Source organism: Camelus dromedarius, chromosome 9, assembly GCF_036321535.1.
Source record: "Camelus dromedarius isolate mCamDro1 chromosome 9, mCamDro1.pat, whole genome shotgun sequence".
NCBI lineage: Eukaryota > Metazoa > Chordata > Mammalia > Artiodactyla > Camelidae > Camelus > Camelus dromedarius.
Genome location: NC_087444.1, coordinates 70,194,733 through 70,213,297, shown reverse-complemented (window position 1 = coordinate 70,213,297; position 18,565 = coordinate 70,194,733). Strand labels below are relative to the sequence as shown.

At 51.8% G+C, this 18,565-nt stretch overlaps 1 protein-coding gene across 4 annotated transcripts in view; it reads right to left on the bottom strand.

Moving 5' to 3' along the window:
• Positions 1–18,565, bottom strand: part of GRIK5 (glutamate ionotropic receptor kainate type subunit 5) — a 51,410-nt gene that overhangs the window by 23,034 nt on the left and 9,811 nt on the right. For 3 of the 4 annotated variants that reach the window (XM_031456989.2, XM_064489386.1, XM_064489387.1), the window contains exons 4-12: positions 17,732–17,829; positions 17,471–17,636; positions 15,577–15,755; positions 14,043–14,096; positions 13,782–13,943; positions 12,084–12,236; positions 11,623–11,727; positions 11,394–11,501; positions 3,328–3,531 (exon numbers count right to left, since the gene is read on the bottom strand). In XM_031456989.2, coding sequence (XP_031312849.1) covers positions 3,328–3,531; positions 11,394–11,501; positions 11,623–11,727; positions 12,084–12,236; positions 13,782–13,943; positions 14,043–14,096; positions 15,577–15,755; positions 17,471–17,636; positions 17,732–17,829 — 1,229 coding nt within the window. The remainder of the gene's footprint in view (positions 1–3,327; positions 3,532–11,393; positions 11,502–11,622; positions 11,728–12,083; positions 12,237–13,781; positions 13,944–14,042; positions 14,097–15,576; positions 15,756–17,470; positions 17,637–17,731; positions 17,830–18,565) is intronic. The other variant, XM_064489388.1, reaches the window with a different exon arrangement.

Below are 18,565 nucleotides of genomic sequence, written 5' to 3'. Positions count from 1 at the left end.
TGGGTGGAATAAATGGACCATAATTCGAGTCTGGCCTGCAAGCCCTGTGCCTGGCCCGGGGGTGACTAGGGGAATGCCTGTGCCCTGGGCTATCTTCCATCTGGAAGTCACTCATCAGCTCTGGGCCAGCCTGCTGGGGTGCCAGCCCTGGCTCTGCCTGTCACTAGCCGTGTGGCCTGGACATGGTACCTTGGTGCTTCACTCTGTCCATTAGAGAAAACTGGGCTAATTCCAGGCCTTCCTCAGGGGTGGCTGTGAGGAGTCAAGGAGTTAACACAAGTTCATAAAGCTTGGACAAGGGCCTGGCATGGCACAACACCTTGACCACTCCAGGCTCCCCTGCTGGGTGTCTGGAAAGGACACGGGCCTTGGGTCAGACACACATGGTTGCAGCCCTGCGTGCTGGGGGCAAGTCCCTTCGCTGCTGAGCCCCAGATCTTGCATCGGTAGGAGAGCAGTTAGCCTTCAGGCCATAAAGGACTATCAGGAGAATTAAGTAACACTTGAAAAGTTCCTGGCACACGACGTGAAGTCGGCAGCTGCCACGACTGTGTGGATGGTGGTGAGTATCAGCGTGGAGCTGGGTGTACTTGGCCATCCCCCGGCAGGCAGCTGAGCCTCGGCAAGGCCAAGCCCCGCCCATCCTTTGCACTCTCAGCCTGCTCCTCCTCCAGTGTTCTCTCCCTAAATGTCATCGCCATCGCCCAGCTGCCCAAGCCAGAAACGAGAGGAACACTCACGTCCTCTCTCTTCCATCCCCCAACCCAGGCAGTCACCAAGTCCTGGCCCTCTCCAGCCTCCCCTCAACTCCATCTCTCCCATCCCCTTACCTCCCCACAGGCCATTCAGCAGCCCCTGCCACTCCCCACCCTGATGATTCTGCTTCCTCACTTGAGTGGGTTCAAACCTTTGTGTGTAGGGGGTGCATCCCGTGGACCTCATGCTGAGGACCAAACCTTTAACCCTAAGAGCAAGGCCAGGGCTGGTCACTGCATCCTCAGGGTGTACAAGATCTGGTATACAGTAGGTACTCAATAAACACTAGCTGGCTGGAGAATGGACAAATGCATGAAGGTATGTATGTGCTGCCAGGAACAACACTAACAATGAAAGAAAGAGCACAGGCACACAGCACCCGCTCCCTGCTGGGCCCTGCTCTAAGCCCCTACATGGATTAACTCATTTCATGCTCACAACAGCCCTCCGTGCTGGCATCTTTTATTTACCCATTTTGACAGTAGAAGGAAAGACATTACAGGAAGGTTAAGTAACTTGCCTAAGGTCACACAGCAAAAGCGCAGCAGAGGTTCAAACAGGACTCAGGACCACAGTAGCAGGGACCAATCAGAAAAGCTCCCAGTCCTGCTATGCTCACCCCAAAAACCTTCATACCAAGCCCTAAGGGCTAGGCCCAAGGCACAGAAAGTTAAGATTCTTGCCTAAGGTCACACGTCTGTAAATAGGACTTCCTTGTTGATGAATAAATAGGCATCCAGTTGATGGCAACTTTGTCTGGGGGGGGGTGGGCAGGGGGCTATTCCCCCAGAGTCTCATTTCTGGGGGCCCTGATGAACAAAAAATTCTGAGCCTGCATGACTGGGGGCCAGGCTATGGCAATGGAGGTCACAGGGAATTCAGGCCACCAGTTCCTGTCTCCTGTTTCCTCAGGACCTGGCTTCAGGCTGTTAAACCCACCCAGGGCAAAAGCTTTCAACTGGTTGGCTGCCTGTAGGGCAGTGCCTCAGGCCTGCCCGTGGGGTGGGGAGACTGAGCCACCAGGACCCTGGGGACACCCCCACCTCCGCCTCCCCCAGAGCAGCTCTGCTTTGTCCAGGGTTCTGAGGGCACTGTCAATTGGAAAAAAGGTTCTGCAGTCAAAACAATTTTTGAAAATCAGTGCCCTGAGGGATAAATGTCCTTGTCAAGCAAAGTAGCCTTCTCCAGTGTATCCTGGTGACATTCAGGGAGACTTGGATGCAGTGAATTCTGGGATGGGAGAGACAGGAGGGTGAGAGTCTCCGAGGCCCTCAGCCAAGTCCAATGTCAAGACCATCCTGACTGTTCTGTGGACACACACCTGCCCTGGGTGTGCCCTAAGCCAAGCCGGGGGCCAGTTTGTCTCCCCTGGGCATTTGCCCACACAGCTTCTTGTGCCTGGAATAAAAAGAGGGACTACATACAAGTAACGTGTACAGTACTGCTCCTGCTTTCTGTAACCCTCACTACAGACCTGTCAGTGATCGTTACCCCCATATGAGGGAGGGCAAACTGAGGTTCAGAAGAGAGAAAGGATTCACCTGAGCATTCAAACTCAGGTTGGTCTGACTCCAAAATATTCTTTTCATTGTAACCTTGCCTACCACCTCTCTCCCTCCTCACCTACATTTAAATTTTGCCCACACTCAGGGCTCAGCTGCTTTCCCAGTTTATTTATTTATTTTTAATGGAGGTATTGGGGATTGAACCCAGGACCTTGTGCATGCTAAGCACACACTCTACCACAGAACCCACTGAGCTATATCCTCCCTGCCTCACCCTACTCTCTCTTACACACACCCTCCTGTTTATAAATGCTGTTTGCTCTGCTCTGAACACATTCCCCTCCTCTCATACCTCCCTTCACCCTGCTGACTCCTTCACACTCTTTGGGAATTGGCTTGGGCGTCACCTCTTCTGGGAAGCCCTCCGTGGATACCTAGCTGGGTCAGGAGCCTCTGGGTCCCTCCTCTGAGTTTCTCCCATCACAGCTCTGATGGCTCTGTCTTGCGGTCATTTGCTTTTCTGCATCTTAAGGAGGCCCTAAGCTCTCAGGGACAGGGTCTAGGTCCTCTGTAGTCACCACTATATCCTGTGCCCAGCATGGTGCAAGGCACATACTAGGTGCTCAATAAACACCTACTGAATGAGTGGAAGTGTGAGCTCAACAGGCAGCCTCGATGTCCACCTCCTGGCAGGTGCTGGGCATAGTGCACATGAGGCACAGTCCCTGCCCACCTAGCCCTAGCCCTGCCTCCACAGGAAGCCTCTCTCGACCTCCTTTCCTGATGTCTGTCCAATTCGCACACAACATCTCTTTCATCCATTCAAACCTTTGAGCACAACTGAGCCAAGGTGGCGTAAGGGAAGCATCTGAAAGTAGGACACAGAAAGTGATGCACCCCCCACCCCGCCCTAGCCCCTTGTGCCCGCCCCACGGTGCTCACCAGTTGCAGGTACACAGCACACCATCAGCCCATTCCTCCTGCATTTGCCAGGCTGATTCCGAGGCACCACTGGCCACCCGCCTGCCCGCCCTCACTTGCTCACCCAGCCCCAGCCCGGCCGTACCCGGTTGATGAGCTCGCCGACCATGCCAGTCCAGGAGCCATTGGGCTCAGGCGCCCCATACAACCCATCCTCCACCAACCGCAGGCGGTAGCGGAAGCGCAGCAGCTCGGCCAGCTCCCGCAGCATGTCCACGCAGAAGCCCTCGAAGCGCTCGTTCCCCGACAGGGCCTGGAAGTTGGGCCGGCGCATGACATATGGGTTCTCCTGGGGAAACGAGAGAAAAGAGGGGTCAGAGATTGGCTATCTGGGGGCTGGATCAGGGATCCTGGAACCCAGGCCGGGCAGCTAGATCAGGAACCTGCTCACAGAGTGGGCACGATGGAGTTGTTGCATACATCCCCTGCTGACAAATGTTCAGAGCCAGGGAAAAAGCACAAGGGCCCTGCCAGCCCCTAGCAGATTGCAGGGAGCCGGTTTTCATCTCTACCAGCTAACCTAACACTCATTTATCTCAAGTTCAAATGGCTACGAGGGAGGCAGGTAACCTGAGTGAATCAGACTGCATGGAGATTGGGCAAACTTCCAAACTGTTGACTACGACCCACAGTAAGAGATATATTTTACTTTGTAATTCACATCATACACATATATGTCCATGTGCGCACACACACACACACGCGCACACACACACTTAACTAGACTTAGTTCCACAAAACAGTCCTCTCCCTTAGACGATGGCAAAATACCCCAATATTTCGTTGTGCCAAATTCATTTTTAACACAACCAATAGTGACCCATTAAACCCATGAGCCACCAAGGGATCAAAGAGGATCTGCCCACCAGGATTTAGCTCCAACCCAATGCTGCCATGAGGGAAGCAGGCCTGAGGTGCCAGATGGTCCAATGTGAAGAGAATTTGGAAGCCCAAGTTGTTTCGTAAAATCTCCTGATTATAAAGGTTAGCAACAAGTCAAATTCTAATACCAACTTTTTTAATGCTTTGCAGGATAAACACCTGACAGTCTGCAATCTCTGGCCTATGGCTGTCTTGCTACACGGACGGTTACTTCTGAAGGGTTACGAGCAAACTTTACTGACCCTCACTGTGCCAAATAAGCACAAAAGCAGAGAGAACATCCCACGCGCTAGTAAGACATGGCACATGAAGATGATGGTACCAAAAGAGAAACTTATTTTGACACAGTTATTGTCTACAGGGTTGTTTGTACAGTGTCACTCAGGAACAAGGTGGGTTAGCACTTAGGAACCAGCCAGAACAGCTCTAGCAATAACATCCACAGTGGTAACCGTGTGGACTGAACACCTGCCGAACATCAGCCCCTGCACTGTGTGTGTTCTCTGGATTTTATCACTTCAGTTCCCTACAGTGACCTTACACGGGAGGTACTCTTAGATGCACTTTACACGCGTGGGAAGTGAGGCTCACAGAGGTCAAGTGACCTTTGCCATCTCTCATTCATTCAACACATAATTACTGAGCTCTGAGGTAGATGTGGCGACAATATTTTGCAGCTTCTCCCATCAAGAGATAATTTCCCCACTCCTTGGGTCTGAGCTGGCCTCAAGACTTGCTTTGGGCAACAGAATGTGTTGAAAGGAGTGTTTGTGAATTTCAGAGCCTAAGAAAGGAGTGCTTTGTGAATTTCAATTTCCCTCTGAGGGACCTCTTAGGACCACAGTGTAAGGAATCCTGGGCCAGCCTACTAAAGGATGAGTAAACCAAGGTGTGCTGGCCAACAGCCCAGGCTAGACACCAGCTGAACACAACCACAGTGGGCTCCGCAAAACTGCTCGGGTGACCCACAGAATTGTGAAAAATAACAATCGTTATTGTTTGAAGCCTTCAGATTTTGGGATTGTTATACAGCGATAGGTACTATGAGGTACCTATAGCCTGGATTCCAGGATCCCAACAAAGCCCCAGAATTGAGGGGCGATGGGTGGAGGAAAGTCAGTAGTTCTCTCTCTCTACGAAGCCACATTTCCAAATCCAAAATTGTAGAACTGAGAGTAGGAATGAGATAATACTAATAATAGCAGCAGCTAGCATTTCTTGTGGGCTTGCTGTGTGACAGCTCTTCTGTCAGCGTGGGAAGTCGGTATTATTACCTCTATTTTAGAGATGAGGACACTGAGGTCCCAAGAAGTGAAGTAGTAAGTGGCTGAGATGGACAAGTTGGGCTAAGTCCAAAGCTCTGCTCTTAAGCCCTGTGCCAGACTAAACTTGAGTGGACAGGATCAGACAGTGGACCTGGTAAAAGCCATACAAAGAGATGGGGGACCCAGGCCAAGTAACGAAGCTAGAGAATCAGAAATCAAAAATTCTCTAGACAAGCACCCAGTGTGAAAACTGGAAGGTTCTTGTGCAGTCCTCTTGACATACAGAGGAGGAAACCGAAGCTCAGAGAGGTCAAGTATCTTACCCAAGGTCACAAAGCTGAAGCAGGACAGTGGGAAGGGGAGCAGAGTTGGGATTCAAAACCCAGTTGCTATGCTCTCCAAAGCCCTTGCTCCTTCCACCAAGCCAAGCTGATCTCCAAAAACAAGACTGAGGCACTTGGGTTGTGGATTTGGGTGCAAGGACTCAGGATAGGGGTGGGAGCTTATAGAGCCAAAAACAGGGACTGGGGCCTGTGAACAGAACTCAAGGTCAGAAAACGATGATCTAGCATTCAACCTACAGCCCTAGACCATCAGATCTGAGGGTCTTAAGGAGTCTCTAACCCAAGGTTTTCAGACGTCTTCAAAAAGAATCTTCTTCAGAAGCACAGCACTGCAGACAAACAGTGGGATGTTGCTAAGTCTGAGTCTAAGAATTCATTCTATGAATGGCTATGCACCTCTACACAAAAAGGTACGTCCAAGAGAGTCGTGGCCTTGCTGCTCGTAGCAGGAACAAAGACTGAAACAGCCTAATTTGGAACAGGTTAAAAAGATTATTGATGTCATCAAAAATCCCTGGCAACTACTAAAATAACAAGTTCTATAAGATATATTAAAAGGAAAAAAACAAGCTACAGAACAACGTGTACAATATGCTATTCTTTGTGAAGGAAAGAGTGGTGATGTGCTTTTACATGCTCAGACATTTCCAGGAGGATAGGGAAAAAATGGGAGCCTGGAGAGGTAAGGAGACTGATTTTTTTTCACTCCTTACCCACTCTGCCCTCTTTGAATTCTATTTAATACAGAATTAAACTGAATTCTACTGAATTCTATTTAATTAACTTCTGTCCCGCCTCCAGTTAAACATTTTAAATATTAAAATATTTTAAATTTTTGAAATATGATGTTTGAGCAGATATTTGAAATGCAAAAGATCAAGAAGAGCCAAAGCGATCCTATGGAAGAACATGAAAACTGAAGGATTTCCCCTCCCAGATATTAACACTTAATTTAAAGCTATGGTATTTAAGACAACGTGGGATTTGCATAAAGACAAACAGACAATAAAATGGAGAGTTTGGAAACCCACACATAAATGGACTCTTGGGGGAGGGTATAGCTCAGTGGGTGCTTAGCATGTGTGAGGTCCTGGGTTTAATCCTCAGGAGCTCCATTTAATAAATGAACAAATAAATAAACCTAATTACCTCCCCCAAAAAGAAAAACCAAAAAAATTTTAAATATATGGACCTAATTTATGACTAGGGTAAACTGTGGTGAAGGGGGAAAAAATGACCATTTTAATAAATGGTGCTGTTCATTGAAACATCTGTATGGAAAAAATGGATTCTAGCCCCACTACCTCACATAATACATAAAAATCAACTCTTGGTAGATTGCAGATCTAAATGGAAAAGGTAAAATTATTCAGTTTTCAGGAAACAAGTAGGAGACTGTCTTTATGACCTTGAGGTAGAGAATCCTTGAATTCTAAAAACATTAACTGTAAAGGAGAAAAGAATGGATAAAGTGGCCTTTAGTAAAATTAAAAATCTTTTCATCCAAAGATACCACCGAGAATGAAAAGGCAAGCCACAAAGTGGGAGAAAGGTCTCTGCAATACATATTTCGACAAAGAAATTATATCCAGAATATATAAATAGCTTACAAGTCAATAAAAAGGTCAGATACCCCAATTTTCTAAAAATAAAGATTTGAGCAGGGACTTCCCAAAAGAAGATTCCAAACAGGCAATAAATCAAAAAGTGGTCAACTTTCCTGGTCATTAGGGAGATGTAAATTAAAAATGAAAACCCCAATACGGCCAGTACCTTTCCATGTGCAGCACTGGCAAAAGCAAGGAGCAACTGGAATTCTCATTCATATGCCGCCGGTGGGAACAGAGAAGGTGCTGCCGTTTTGGAAGGTGCTTTGGCAGTATCTACAGAGGCTGAAAAACCCAGCAATTCCACTCCTGCATATGCACTTGACAGAAATGCCTGTACAGTCACCAAAACGTATGAGGTACAATGTGCATAGCAGGACTATGCATAATAGCAAAAGAACAAGAAAAACCCCAACGTGCATCAATTTGGTGGGTAAGTAAATCGCAGTGCGTTCACAGAACAGAACAGACGAGACTAAATTACTTGCAGCAGCTTGGGTGAGTCTCACAAACACATGTTGTGCACAAGGGGAAAGACACAAGAGAGGACAAGAGCATGATGTCACTTATGTGAAGTTCAAAGTGGGTGATTAAAGTTGAGACCATTGAGGCCTTAGAGACCGGAAGAGATGTAAGAGGGCTGGGGGTAGGAGGGCTGGTTCCAAAGGTGTGTTCAGTTATGATTTGGGCAAGTTTCTGTATGTATGTTACACTTCCATGAACATCTCTTGAAACTAAAAACAAAAGTGTTAAAGTAGGATGGGTTCTAGAACATTCCTCACAAGCTGCTTGCCTGGGCCCTTTCATAAATCCAGGACCCAACTCCGTATCCAGAGCTCCCTGGAGTACAGTTTAAAGGACGCTGATCTAGTCCAACCCCTTCAGTCTATTATGAATATTGTAATACCCTCATTTTACAGGAGGGAACTGAGAAGAAAGAAGAGATCTGCCCACGTCACGTAGTGTGTGGATGGCAGGGCCAGGCTTTGCAGCCTCGAGGGCTCAGAAAGAAGCAGAAATCAAGGTGGTGTGGGGCAAAGTAGAGGCACATGGGCTCAGTCATCTTCAGGTTGGGCAACCCATGTCATCTAAGCCCTGGTTTTATCTGAAAATCAGGGGTGATAATGGTACCAGCCTCAGGGCTGCCATGAAGACTGAGTAATACCAGGAAAGGGCTCGGCACACAGCTCAGAGACTTTGGCCATGATGACTGCTATTTTTACTGAGGATGCCAGATGGGGAGAGAAAACGAACTCACATGTGCTCAGCACACCTTCCCAGCGGGGCACTGCCATGGGGAACTTCTGATCTCATGCGATTCTCCCACAGCCCTTCAAGGTGGGATTATTAGATCCATTTTACAGATGAAGGTATAGAAACTGGAGAGCTGAACGACCTGAAGTCCAGATAAAGCCAGGAATGCAAGTAAGGTCTATCTGACCCCAGAGGCACCAAAGAGCAGGATGAGACCACAGCTTGATGAAGGGAGTGCCCTGAGAAAACCCTCTGGCAAGGGGCCTGGGACTGAGGGAAGGGCCCTGCACAGCCTCACCTTCTGGGGCCTCTTCTGCACCCCCAGCTTCTCTGCGGGACCTCTCTCAGTCTTGGCGTCAGCCTACCCTCCATCAGCTCCAGACCTGTGGGACCCATCCCAGGGACAGCCCAGCCTCCACCCCACTGAGGATCTCTTGCTCCCTCCCTCAACCCAGCCCATCCTCAACAAATGCCTGTCCCCCTCCACAGCCCCAGCCCAGCTTAGGCCTGTCCTACCGACCTGGGGCACCACTCTCTCCTACAACCTCCCTCATGGGCTCAGCTTTCCTGACATCCAGATTTGGCCCTGACCTTCCTGCTGAACAGTCTCCAAGGTAGAGGGTAAGAGTAACGAAGTCCTGAGACCCTTCCCCACCCCTGCAGCAGCACTCACCACCCCTTGTCTGTTAGGTGCCAGGCACCATTCTAGGCACTGGGGACGGAGCAGGGAATAGCACAAGTCCTGACAGCTTCTTGCCCCAGGTGCCCAGGCTGACTCATGTCTCAATCCCGAAGTGCCTGGCACAGGGCCTGCCTAGAAACACAAGTCGGAAGATGTTGGTAAATGAATGGGCATGTCTGGCTGTGCACACTGAGGCCGCTGCCTCCAACTCCAACCTGGCACATACTTCCTGAGCCCCTGCTCCTGCAGTTCCTGCTGCCTGGAATGCCAGGCCCCTCCTCTATGTACCCAATTCCTACACAGCTTCTAAATCCCCATTTACCACCACCTCCTCTATGAACCCTTCCTCAGTCCTTCTAAAGTTGAGACAGTCCCTCCTTTCTGTGGGAGTCCCTTATTACCTTGTGTGGGAACGACTGTGTCCAGGTCTGTCTCCTCCATCAGACTAGGATCCCCTCTCCAGGGCCCCTCAAGGCTAGGGAAACCATGAGACCACCTGTGACTCATAAATGTACCTCCAGAACTCGTGTGAGGCCTGGCACACAGCAGCTTCAGTAAATATTTGTGGAATGAATGGACAAATGAATGAATCCATCAAGAGAAGAATGAAGGTCAGGAAGAGAACACTGGCTCATGGGCCTCAGGGAGAAGGGGAGACACAAGAAGAGACTTGAAGCCCCCCACCCCAGGGTCACAGCTCTGCTGTCCTGACATCCCCTCTGACCTCGGGCCCTGCTGCCCACCAAGAACCCCATCTCTTCCGGGTCCAGGAAGCCTTTAGGGTTGACTACACATCCCCCACCAACACACACACACACACACACACACACACACACACACACACACACACACACAAAAGAGGTACCACTTCTCCCAGCCAGCCTGGCCTGGCCCTCAGGGCCCCTCTGTGAAGCTGTTACAAAGTGTCTGGTTTCCTGTCTGCAGGCCATCTGTCCCTCCCCAGCAGGCTCACTGGCCTTTCTCCAGAGGGACGTGAGGTCCACATTAGATCAGGAGTTCCCTAGGGACTGAGAGAATGGCCCTGCAATGCTGTGCTTTAGGGGGCCTCTGATGTCCTGTGGAACTGGTGGTAATCCTCTCAACCTCGATGTCCATGGCTATTAGTGACTGAGGGGCTCTCACCGACCACGGATGCCCACAGGCCAGGGACTCGGCTGCTACGAAGAGCATGGCGGCCTCCAGGCCCAGTTGCTCAGGGCAGCCTCCTGCCCTGGTAGCAGGAGGTCCTATGCGTCACCTCCTCCCTCACCACCTGGCAAGAGGTAGCAGGGGGCAGGGGAAGGGGCAGGGGAGAGGACAGGGGCTCTGACCATGTCACTCAGCTCCACCTGGGACTTGCCCTGTTTCCTTACCTTCAAGAGGAGGAAGACAGGACAAAGTTCACCAAGTAGCGGAGAGGTTTAAAGAGCGACACCTGATAAGGACCTAGCACAGGGCCCAGAGAAGAACAGATGCTCCGTAAATACTCATTGACACGCGAAGGCACCTTGGTCTCTGATCTGGTGAAATGCAGGAATGGCACCCCCAGGGCTACAGGACAAAGTTCTTGGCTGGTGCTCAGGTAGGAAACGACTAGACATTCAAAGCGCAGTGGTTAAGACTCCATCCTGGCTATGCTTTATACTTGCAGTGTGACCTGAGCAAGTCACTCTACCTCTCAGAGCCTCTTCAAGACAGATACTAAATAATTTGACATGTGTCAACATGCTCAGTCGGCAAATGTGACAAGATAGCCGTCCTAGCAATGGTGATTTACAGGGGCCTACCGTGGGCCAGGCGCTGTGCGAGGCACCCCCTGTGCTGCCTCGTGGAGTCGTCACAAGGGCAGTCACCCCCACCTCCGCTGTGCGTCGGCAGGCTGGTAGAGCCCAGAGCCGGACCTGGCTCTGATTGCAGACTCTGTACGCACCACTGCTCCAGCAGCAATTAGGTTGGTGACATCCTGGCCACAATCAGGACTTCTGGGTACCCGGATCACATCCTTACTGGTTGGCCCTCTGTGCCAGCCAAGGCATCCCTCCACCTCACTAAGACTGGGCTGGGACATCGCTCAGGAAAGGCCCGTCCACCTACCACCTACCCCAAGGGCCACTCACCAGGATGGTCGTGACTACCAGCGTCTTGTTGGCCAGTGTCTGTGACAGGTTGATGTCCAGGGTGGTGGCATTCATGGCCAGAGTCCGGTTAGAGTACCACACTCCAATCTGAGGCAGAGAGGGCGCTGTCAGCACAGGTCCAGTCTGAGGATACCTCGGACCTCTGGGTACTGCCTTGCCCTCATCTCCCACCCCATCAAGGCTCTGGTGTCACCATGGGTCTGCTCACCTCACGGTGGCCCTGACGAGACTTCTCCAGGATGCGCAAGGTATAGTTGGTCCTCTGCCCTTTGCTGTTGAACTCGACCCGCCCAGTCAGCCCATCATACTCTACCTAGCAGGGTGGGAGGAGGGCAGAGGGAGGGGTGGCAGGGGCCCAGAGAAGAGACAGAAATGGAGGGGACAAGAGAGAGGGAGAGGGACCAGGAAGGACCACAGTTAAACAAGCAAGACAACATGCCAGCAAACGAGAGGAGATACAACAGAGAAGTAGGGCAAGAGCCGCGCAGACAGGCAGAGGAAGGCCGGGAGAAGAGAGACAGATAGAAGGGAGAGGCCCAGAGAGAGCAGGAGATGGTGGGTGGGGTTGGAGGTGCGGGGAGAGGGCAGGGGCGCCGCAGGGTGGACACAGTGAGCACCCCGCCTGAGGCAGGCTGCTGTGCCCCCTCGGCCCTCCCGCTCCTGGCTCACCATGCGCAGGTAGTTCATGAGGCTGGTCCCGTGGGGCCAAATGTTGGCCGACGTACAGGCCAGCGGCTTCACGCCAATCTCCTGGCTGCGGTTCAGCTCCCGGACGGCGCTCACCACCACATGCACGGCGTCAAACATCAGGGCAGCCGACAGCTGGGGTAGGGTGGGGGGCCAAGGTGGGGCGGGATGGGAAAGAGGCAGCTTAGCCAGGGCAGCCCCGAGGCCCTGTGGTGCTACCCTCAAGCCCTCAGACAACTCTTCTCCCTCCAGGAACATAAAACCACGTAGGTCAGGAGCAAGGAGGGGTCTCTGGGTGTCTCTCTGGGAACATAGATGACTGGGAAAGGTGTGCATGCTGCGCATGCCTTTGTGGGAGCAGCTCTACCTGACTGTGTGTGGCCTGCCTCTGTTTTGGGAAGGGCATGTCTGAAAGAGTTTGCCTGGATGGTCAGCTGTCACCCCTACAGGGGGATGTTCACAGGTGCAGGAATCTCTGTGTGTCTTTGTGGCTGATGTGGGGTAGGGGGTTGGGTGACAGCCACAGTCCCTGTCTGAGAGTGTCTGGGGATATGTTAGTGGGTAGGGCTGGATAAACATGCCTGCTTGTCTACATACAGGGTGAGCACGGTGTCCAGGAAGCAGAACATTAATGGTTGTAAGCCCGGGGCCTGGGAGGCAGGCAGCTCTGAGCTGGAGGCCTGGTCCTATTTCCTGTAGAGGGCCAAGTCCCTACCTGTCTCTGAATCTCAGTTTCCTCCCTATAAAGAAGGGATAATAGTTATCTCTGCCTCCAGGGGAGGATCAAACAAGATAATGCATGCAAAGGGCTGAAAATAGCGCCTGGCACACAGTGAGGGCTGGACATACACTGGGCACCGAGCAGTGACTGACAACACGGGCAGGTGTCTAACAGAGCGTATCTCAGCTGGGTGGGTGTGAAGGTCTGAATATCTGTGTTGTGTAGGTGGGTGCAGGGGTGCACACAAAGGCAGCCGTGTCTGTGTGACGGACCTGCACGCACATGTCCGACTGCATGGCTTGGTGTCCGTGAGAGTTTCTGTGCACGTATTAGTGTCTCAGTATCTTAGTGTGTGACTAGATGTCTGTGAACAAATACACATAAATATGCATCTCTTGTATGTTTGCATTTATTCAGCATATATTATTGGACACCTACTCTGAGCCAGCAGGTTTTAGGTGTTGGGTGTATAATGGTGAACAAAACAGAAACCACTGTCCCCATGGAACTTAACAACCTAAACATCTGTATCCATATCTAAGCAAAATATAGAACAAGTCACACGGTGATTAGATAAGCAAAGATAGGTGGTATGGAGAAAAATCTCGCAGGGAAGGGGGCTAAATAGTGGATAGTTTGCCATTTTTTAAATAGGGAGACATTTGAGCAACAACGTGGTGATGAGTGAGCAAGTTGCTAGTTCTCTGAGGAAGTGCATGAGAAGCAGTGGGGAAAGCAAGTGCAAAGGCCCTGAGGTGCACATGTGTTGGGGCAGCAGAGGCACCTGGAGACTTGTGGTTGGAGCAACTTGAAACAGATTTCAGCTCAGGGCCACACTGTGAGGCCCGTGGATGTACCCAGAAAGTAAGTGGGGCACCAGAGGGTTCTGAGCACGACAGACTGAGGCCTGAATGGGCCCAGGAAGTGCCTGTGTGCTGGGGGCGAGGGCACAAGCTCACCGCAGGGCCGGGGTAGGTGCTGGCTTCACAGTTCTCCCTCCAGGACATGTTGAGGCTGCGCACAAACTCGGGATAGAAGGGGTGAGAGGTGTTGAACATGGAGAAGCCCAAGATGTTGGAGGAGTCCTCCACGATCCCGTCCAGGTGCAGGATGGGGAAGTCCTGGGACCAAGAAGAGGGGGTGAGGCTGGGGCTGGGTCCCACGTATGGCAGATGCTGCAGAGGGAAGCAGGGGCTGGAAGGGCTGCAGGGGGTACGCACCATGGTGGTGAGGATGTACTTGTAAAATGCTGAGGTCATTCCCAGCTCTGAGGCCTGGAGAACGCAGGAAGCAGAAATAGGGAGAAGTCAAGAGAGGAAGAGAGATTTAGAGACAGGCCTGGCAAGAAGACACCCCAGAGAAAACACAGTAAGAGACACCCGAGACAGAGAGAGACAGGGAAAAGGAGATGCATGGGGGCAGAGGGAGGTCTGGTCCCTCACATCCCAATGAGTTGATCGGTTCCCCAGGAGGGACAAAAATTTTGTTGGAGGAGAGAATGATGTCCTCAAATGCCCACATCCTTAGAAGACTACCTTCTGGAGACAGTTATGCAAAGGGATACCTCAGAAACTGGATGGGTAGGGGGTGGGTAACCTTAACTTCAATCTTAACTTACCCCAGGCTGCCCCAAAGCTAAGTCTGGGCTGCTAATGTGTAGGGCTCAGCCTGGTCACAGACCAGGAAAACTACCCACTGCAATCTTTAAAAACTCTTTCCAATGAAAGGCAGCCAACTGAAATATCAAGATTCATGTTTTGAGCTCCCTTTTGCACAGTTCTCAAGGAGAACAAAGTTAAAAGACATCTCCATGCCAGGAGTGCACAATTCTGTCTCACTATGATCATTAGAACATTAAATGGCACCAGCTTGCATTGCCTGCTTGGCAGGGGCTGTTAACATGTGGGTTACAGCTCATTCTAGGAGAGAAAAGTGCAGGCTCAAGAGAAAAGTGACCACTGGTCACTGGGCTCACAGAGGAGGGGCTGGAACCCCAGCCCAGGCCCATCGTGCCTGCCTCAAACCCAAAATGCTTTCTCTGAGCCATCTGCCTCAAGAGCCCCGTGGATTCTGTCTATACGTCTCCCTGTAAGCTACTATCAGCAATGACATATGGCTTTAATTAAAAAAAAAAAAAACTGAAGAAAAATAAATGATACAGATTAGATTATAAGGATAAATTAAGAGCAGGGAAGCAATGAATGATTAATGAATGTGGGTCTCTGGTGGATGACATGTCGCAGGCCCATGAGGGGAAAGTCCTGGTGCCGGCCCTTCCTGGGTGCCTTGGGCCAGTCCATTCCCCATGGAAACCCTGTTTTTTCATCCACAAAATGGTATCATACCTACCCTGCAGGGTGGAGTGAGAGCCAAATCAAAGAAGATGTGCAGAGCACCCCAACACAGAGCAGGAGAGGCACTCAGTAAAGATAACAGGGAGCTCCCACTATGCCAGCACTTACTCTGGGCCAGGGACTGTCCCAGCGCTTCCCTGCCATTCACTCAGTAGCCCTCACAGCAACCCACTGAGGTAGCAGGTATTCACAGAGAGGGGAGGTGACTGACTGTCCAGGATCCAGCCAGGGGTGCAAGAGGGAAGAGGCTGAGCTGAAAGACAACTTCCATCATCTGCCCGCAGAAAGCAATCTCCGTACCCCCATGTGACCCTTGAGGCCTGAGGGCACTGGGTGACTTGCTCTGTCACCCATGTTTCTGTTCCTGACCCAGTAGGGCATTAGAGATGGGGGGACCCACCTTACGGAGAATGAGGTGGGAGATAGATGCGTTGGCATCAATGATGATGGTGGACACCTTGTCATCGCGGATCTCTTTGAGCAGCGGCGTGGGGTCCCGGCTGTCATCCAGCATCCTCACCGACAGCGTCTCCTTGGAGATGAGGAAGCCACGCACCAGTTCCTCCAATCGCAGCAGGCCTGAGGGAGGGGTCAGGCCCTGGGTTAGATCCTTTCCATGTGCCCTCCGTGTGCCCAGACATGGGGTGGCCACTCTCTACTCTCTGGCGTGGGATAGCCAGGGAGAGGACAAGGGCTTGCTCAGGAGGTTGGGGGGCTGTCCAGAGTGCAGCTGGCTCTGCTGGGGTGCTGGGTCTAGGAGCCTGATGCTGGGGTCCTCCCAAACTAAAATCCCAACTGAGACCTCCCCCGACTTCCAGATGCCTGTCTCCTGCCACCTCTCTGCTCCTGCTGGGATGCATGACAGGCATCGCACACTTCACACATGCAGAGCTGCAATCTGCTCTTCTCGCCCAAACCACCACTTCTCGCCGGGTCGGTGAACAAACTCCAGCCTGCCAGTCACACAGGCCAAAGCCCTTGATGGCAGCCTAGCCTCCTCCCTCTCCTTCTCCCTCTCCCTGTCTCTCACCCATGCCCAATCCACTGGCTCTACTTTCAAAATACACCCCATGGCACTGCGCCACCATCACTGCCCTGGCCCAAGCCACTGCCATCTCCTCCCTGTTACAACAGCCACACTTGCCCCAGAGAGTCTGTTCTCTCCGCAGCAGCCGGAACTGCTCTAAAGTAGATGTGCTCCTCCTCTGCTCCAAACCCTCTAACAGCTTCTCGTTCATTCAGAATGAAGCCCAAAGTCCTCACAGCCTCCAAGGCCCCACTCCACCTGCCTGCTCGCCTCATTATCTCCCTGACCCCATCTCCTCCTCTCTCACTTGCTCAGCTCTGGCCATACTGGCCTCCTTGCTCACACACTTGTACACTCATACACACACACACACACACACACACACACGACAGCCGTGCTGTGGTCCCATGGCCTTTGCACTGGCTGTTCCCACTGCCTGGAACGCCCTTCTCCATTTCCCACATGGCTCCCTTCCTCACCACCTTCAGATCTTTCCTCAAGTGTCTTCTCTTCAATGAGGTCCACACCCACTGTTCCATTTCAAATCGTACCTCCTTACTCCAGCATCCCAGGTCCCATCATCCTGATCTATCAGTCTGTAGGACTTATTACTTCTGACTCTACAACATCTCACCTATGTTCACTGTCTAGCTCCTCCCATATGAATGCAGGTTTGACAAGGGCAGCCTGGCTCACACACTGCCACATCCCGAATACCAAGAACAAGGTTTGGCCCAGGGCAGGTGTTCACTAAATACCTTTTGAAAGAGGAATTCCTCCTGGCAGTTACTGAGCAAGGCCTTCTCTCCTTCTCCAGCCGCATACCCACAAACCCACCAGCTTAAAGGTCCCTTTCTCCAGGACATGGGCTCTGAACCACCCACTCAGGTAGGATCACCCCCATGCAACTCCTGAGAGCACGGATCACACTGTATCACAACTGCTCAACCATCATGTCCTCCACTGTCCCAGAGCTCCGTGAAGTCAGGGACCACACCTAGCGTTGTTCACTGCTAAACCACTGGGACCTAGCAGGTACTTAGTCACTATCTGCTGACTAAATGGTCTCTTTGGCAGGGAGAGGGGGTCTGTGGAAGCAGAGGTCTGGGTTCCTGAGGGGGAAGGGATGGTGGGGACTAGGAGAGCCTGTGTCTGGGTCCCCCAGGCGTTACAACTAGGGGGCACCAACTAATGACTATGGGAGACTAGATCCCTTGGGAAGGGGAGTTTGCGGGAATAGAAAACAAAATATCCACTTCTTCCTCACACTCGGCCTTGGCGCAGATGAGGCTGGCCGAGGGGTAGTTGAAGGACTTGAGGATTCGGGAGACTGCCAGGCTGACGTCCTCGTTACTGGGGTACAGGCTGACAGACGCGAAGCGAAGATATTGAAGGCGGGGTGTCTCCTCAGGACCCACCTTGATGTGAGGGATCTGAACAGAGAAGGATCTTTGCTTCCATCTTGCTCCTTCTCCCCGGTCCTTACCTCCAGGACCCACCCCCACCCCACCCCATGCTCCCGCCTCACCTCCTTCTCCCCACAGATATGGCTCACGGTGGAGGCAGATGCAGGGCTGGAGGATGGTCCCAGGACAGACACGACCCCCTTGGGCAGGATCTGACACACTGTCAGGGGTGAGAAGAGACGCAGATTCAGGGACCCTCTTCCTCCTCTCTGGCCCCACCCTTCAGGGAACTGCCCTGGCCCAGGAGAGAACCCGACCCTCCGCACTGAGCTGCCTGATCCTCCTCCACCACGCAGGAGCCCCGAGGCCCGATCCCTGATGATCCCTGTCCCGGCCCACCATAGGGGACAAAAGAAGGGGGCACAAGACAGGGGGAGATGGGAAGAAATGGCAACAGAAAGCCAGGTGAGACCAAGAGAGAAACAAAGGAAGAGACAAAGAGTAAAACACCAGGGCGTCCTTCTGGCTGCAGACCCAGTGCTTGGTTTCTCAGCCTTCATCTTTCTCAACCTTTTTAACCACAGCACAACCTAGGGTGCATCTAACACCCCATCTACCCTGAACTCACAGTTGAGGTCCCCTCCAAACTATACACCCCAAACACCCTTCTTCTGTTGCATTTACTTGCTCCTCTTTCTTCCACCTTCTTTCTCCTTAATTAAAATGTGTGTGAGTCTCAAGACAGGGAGGTGGAAGCTTTTGTGGGCAGGTTGCCCATTCCTATGACAGAACCCTAACTTTTCCTCAGGGAACCACATGACATGATTCCCAGGATTGATTGACACCTGACCCAGGATCACAGAACCACATTGTCCTGGTCACAGTAATCACTTCAGAGATGGGGACAGGCTCAAACTAGGCCATTGAGAGCCTTCCCCAGGTCTTCTGCTAAAATT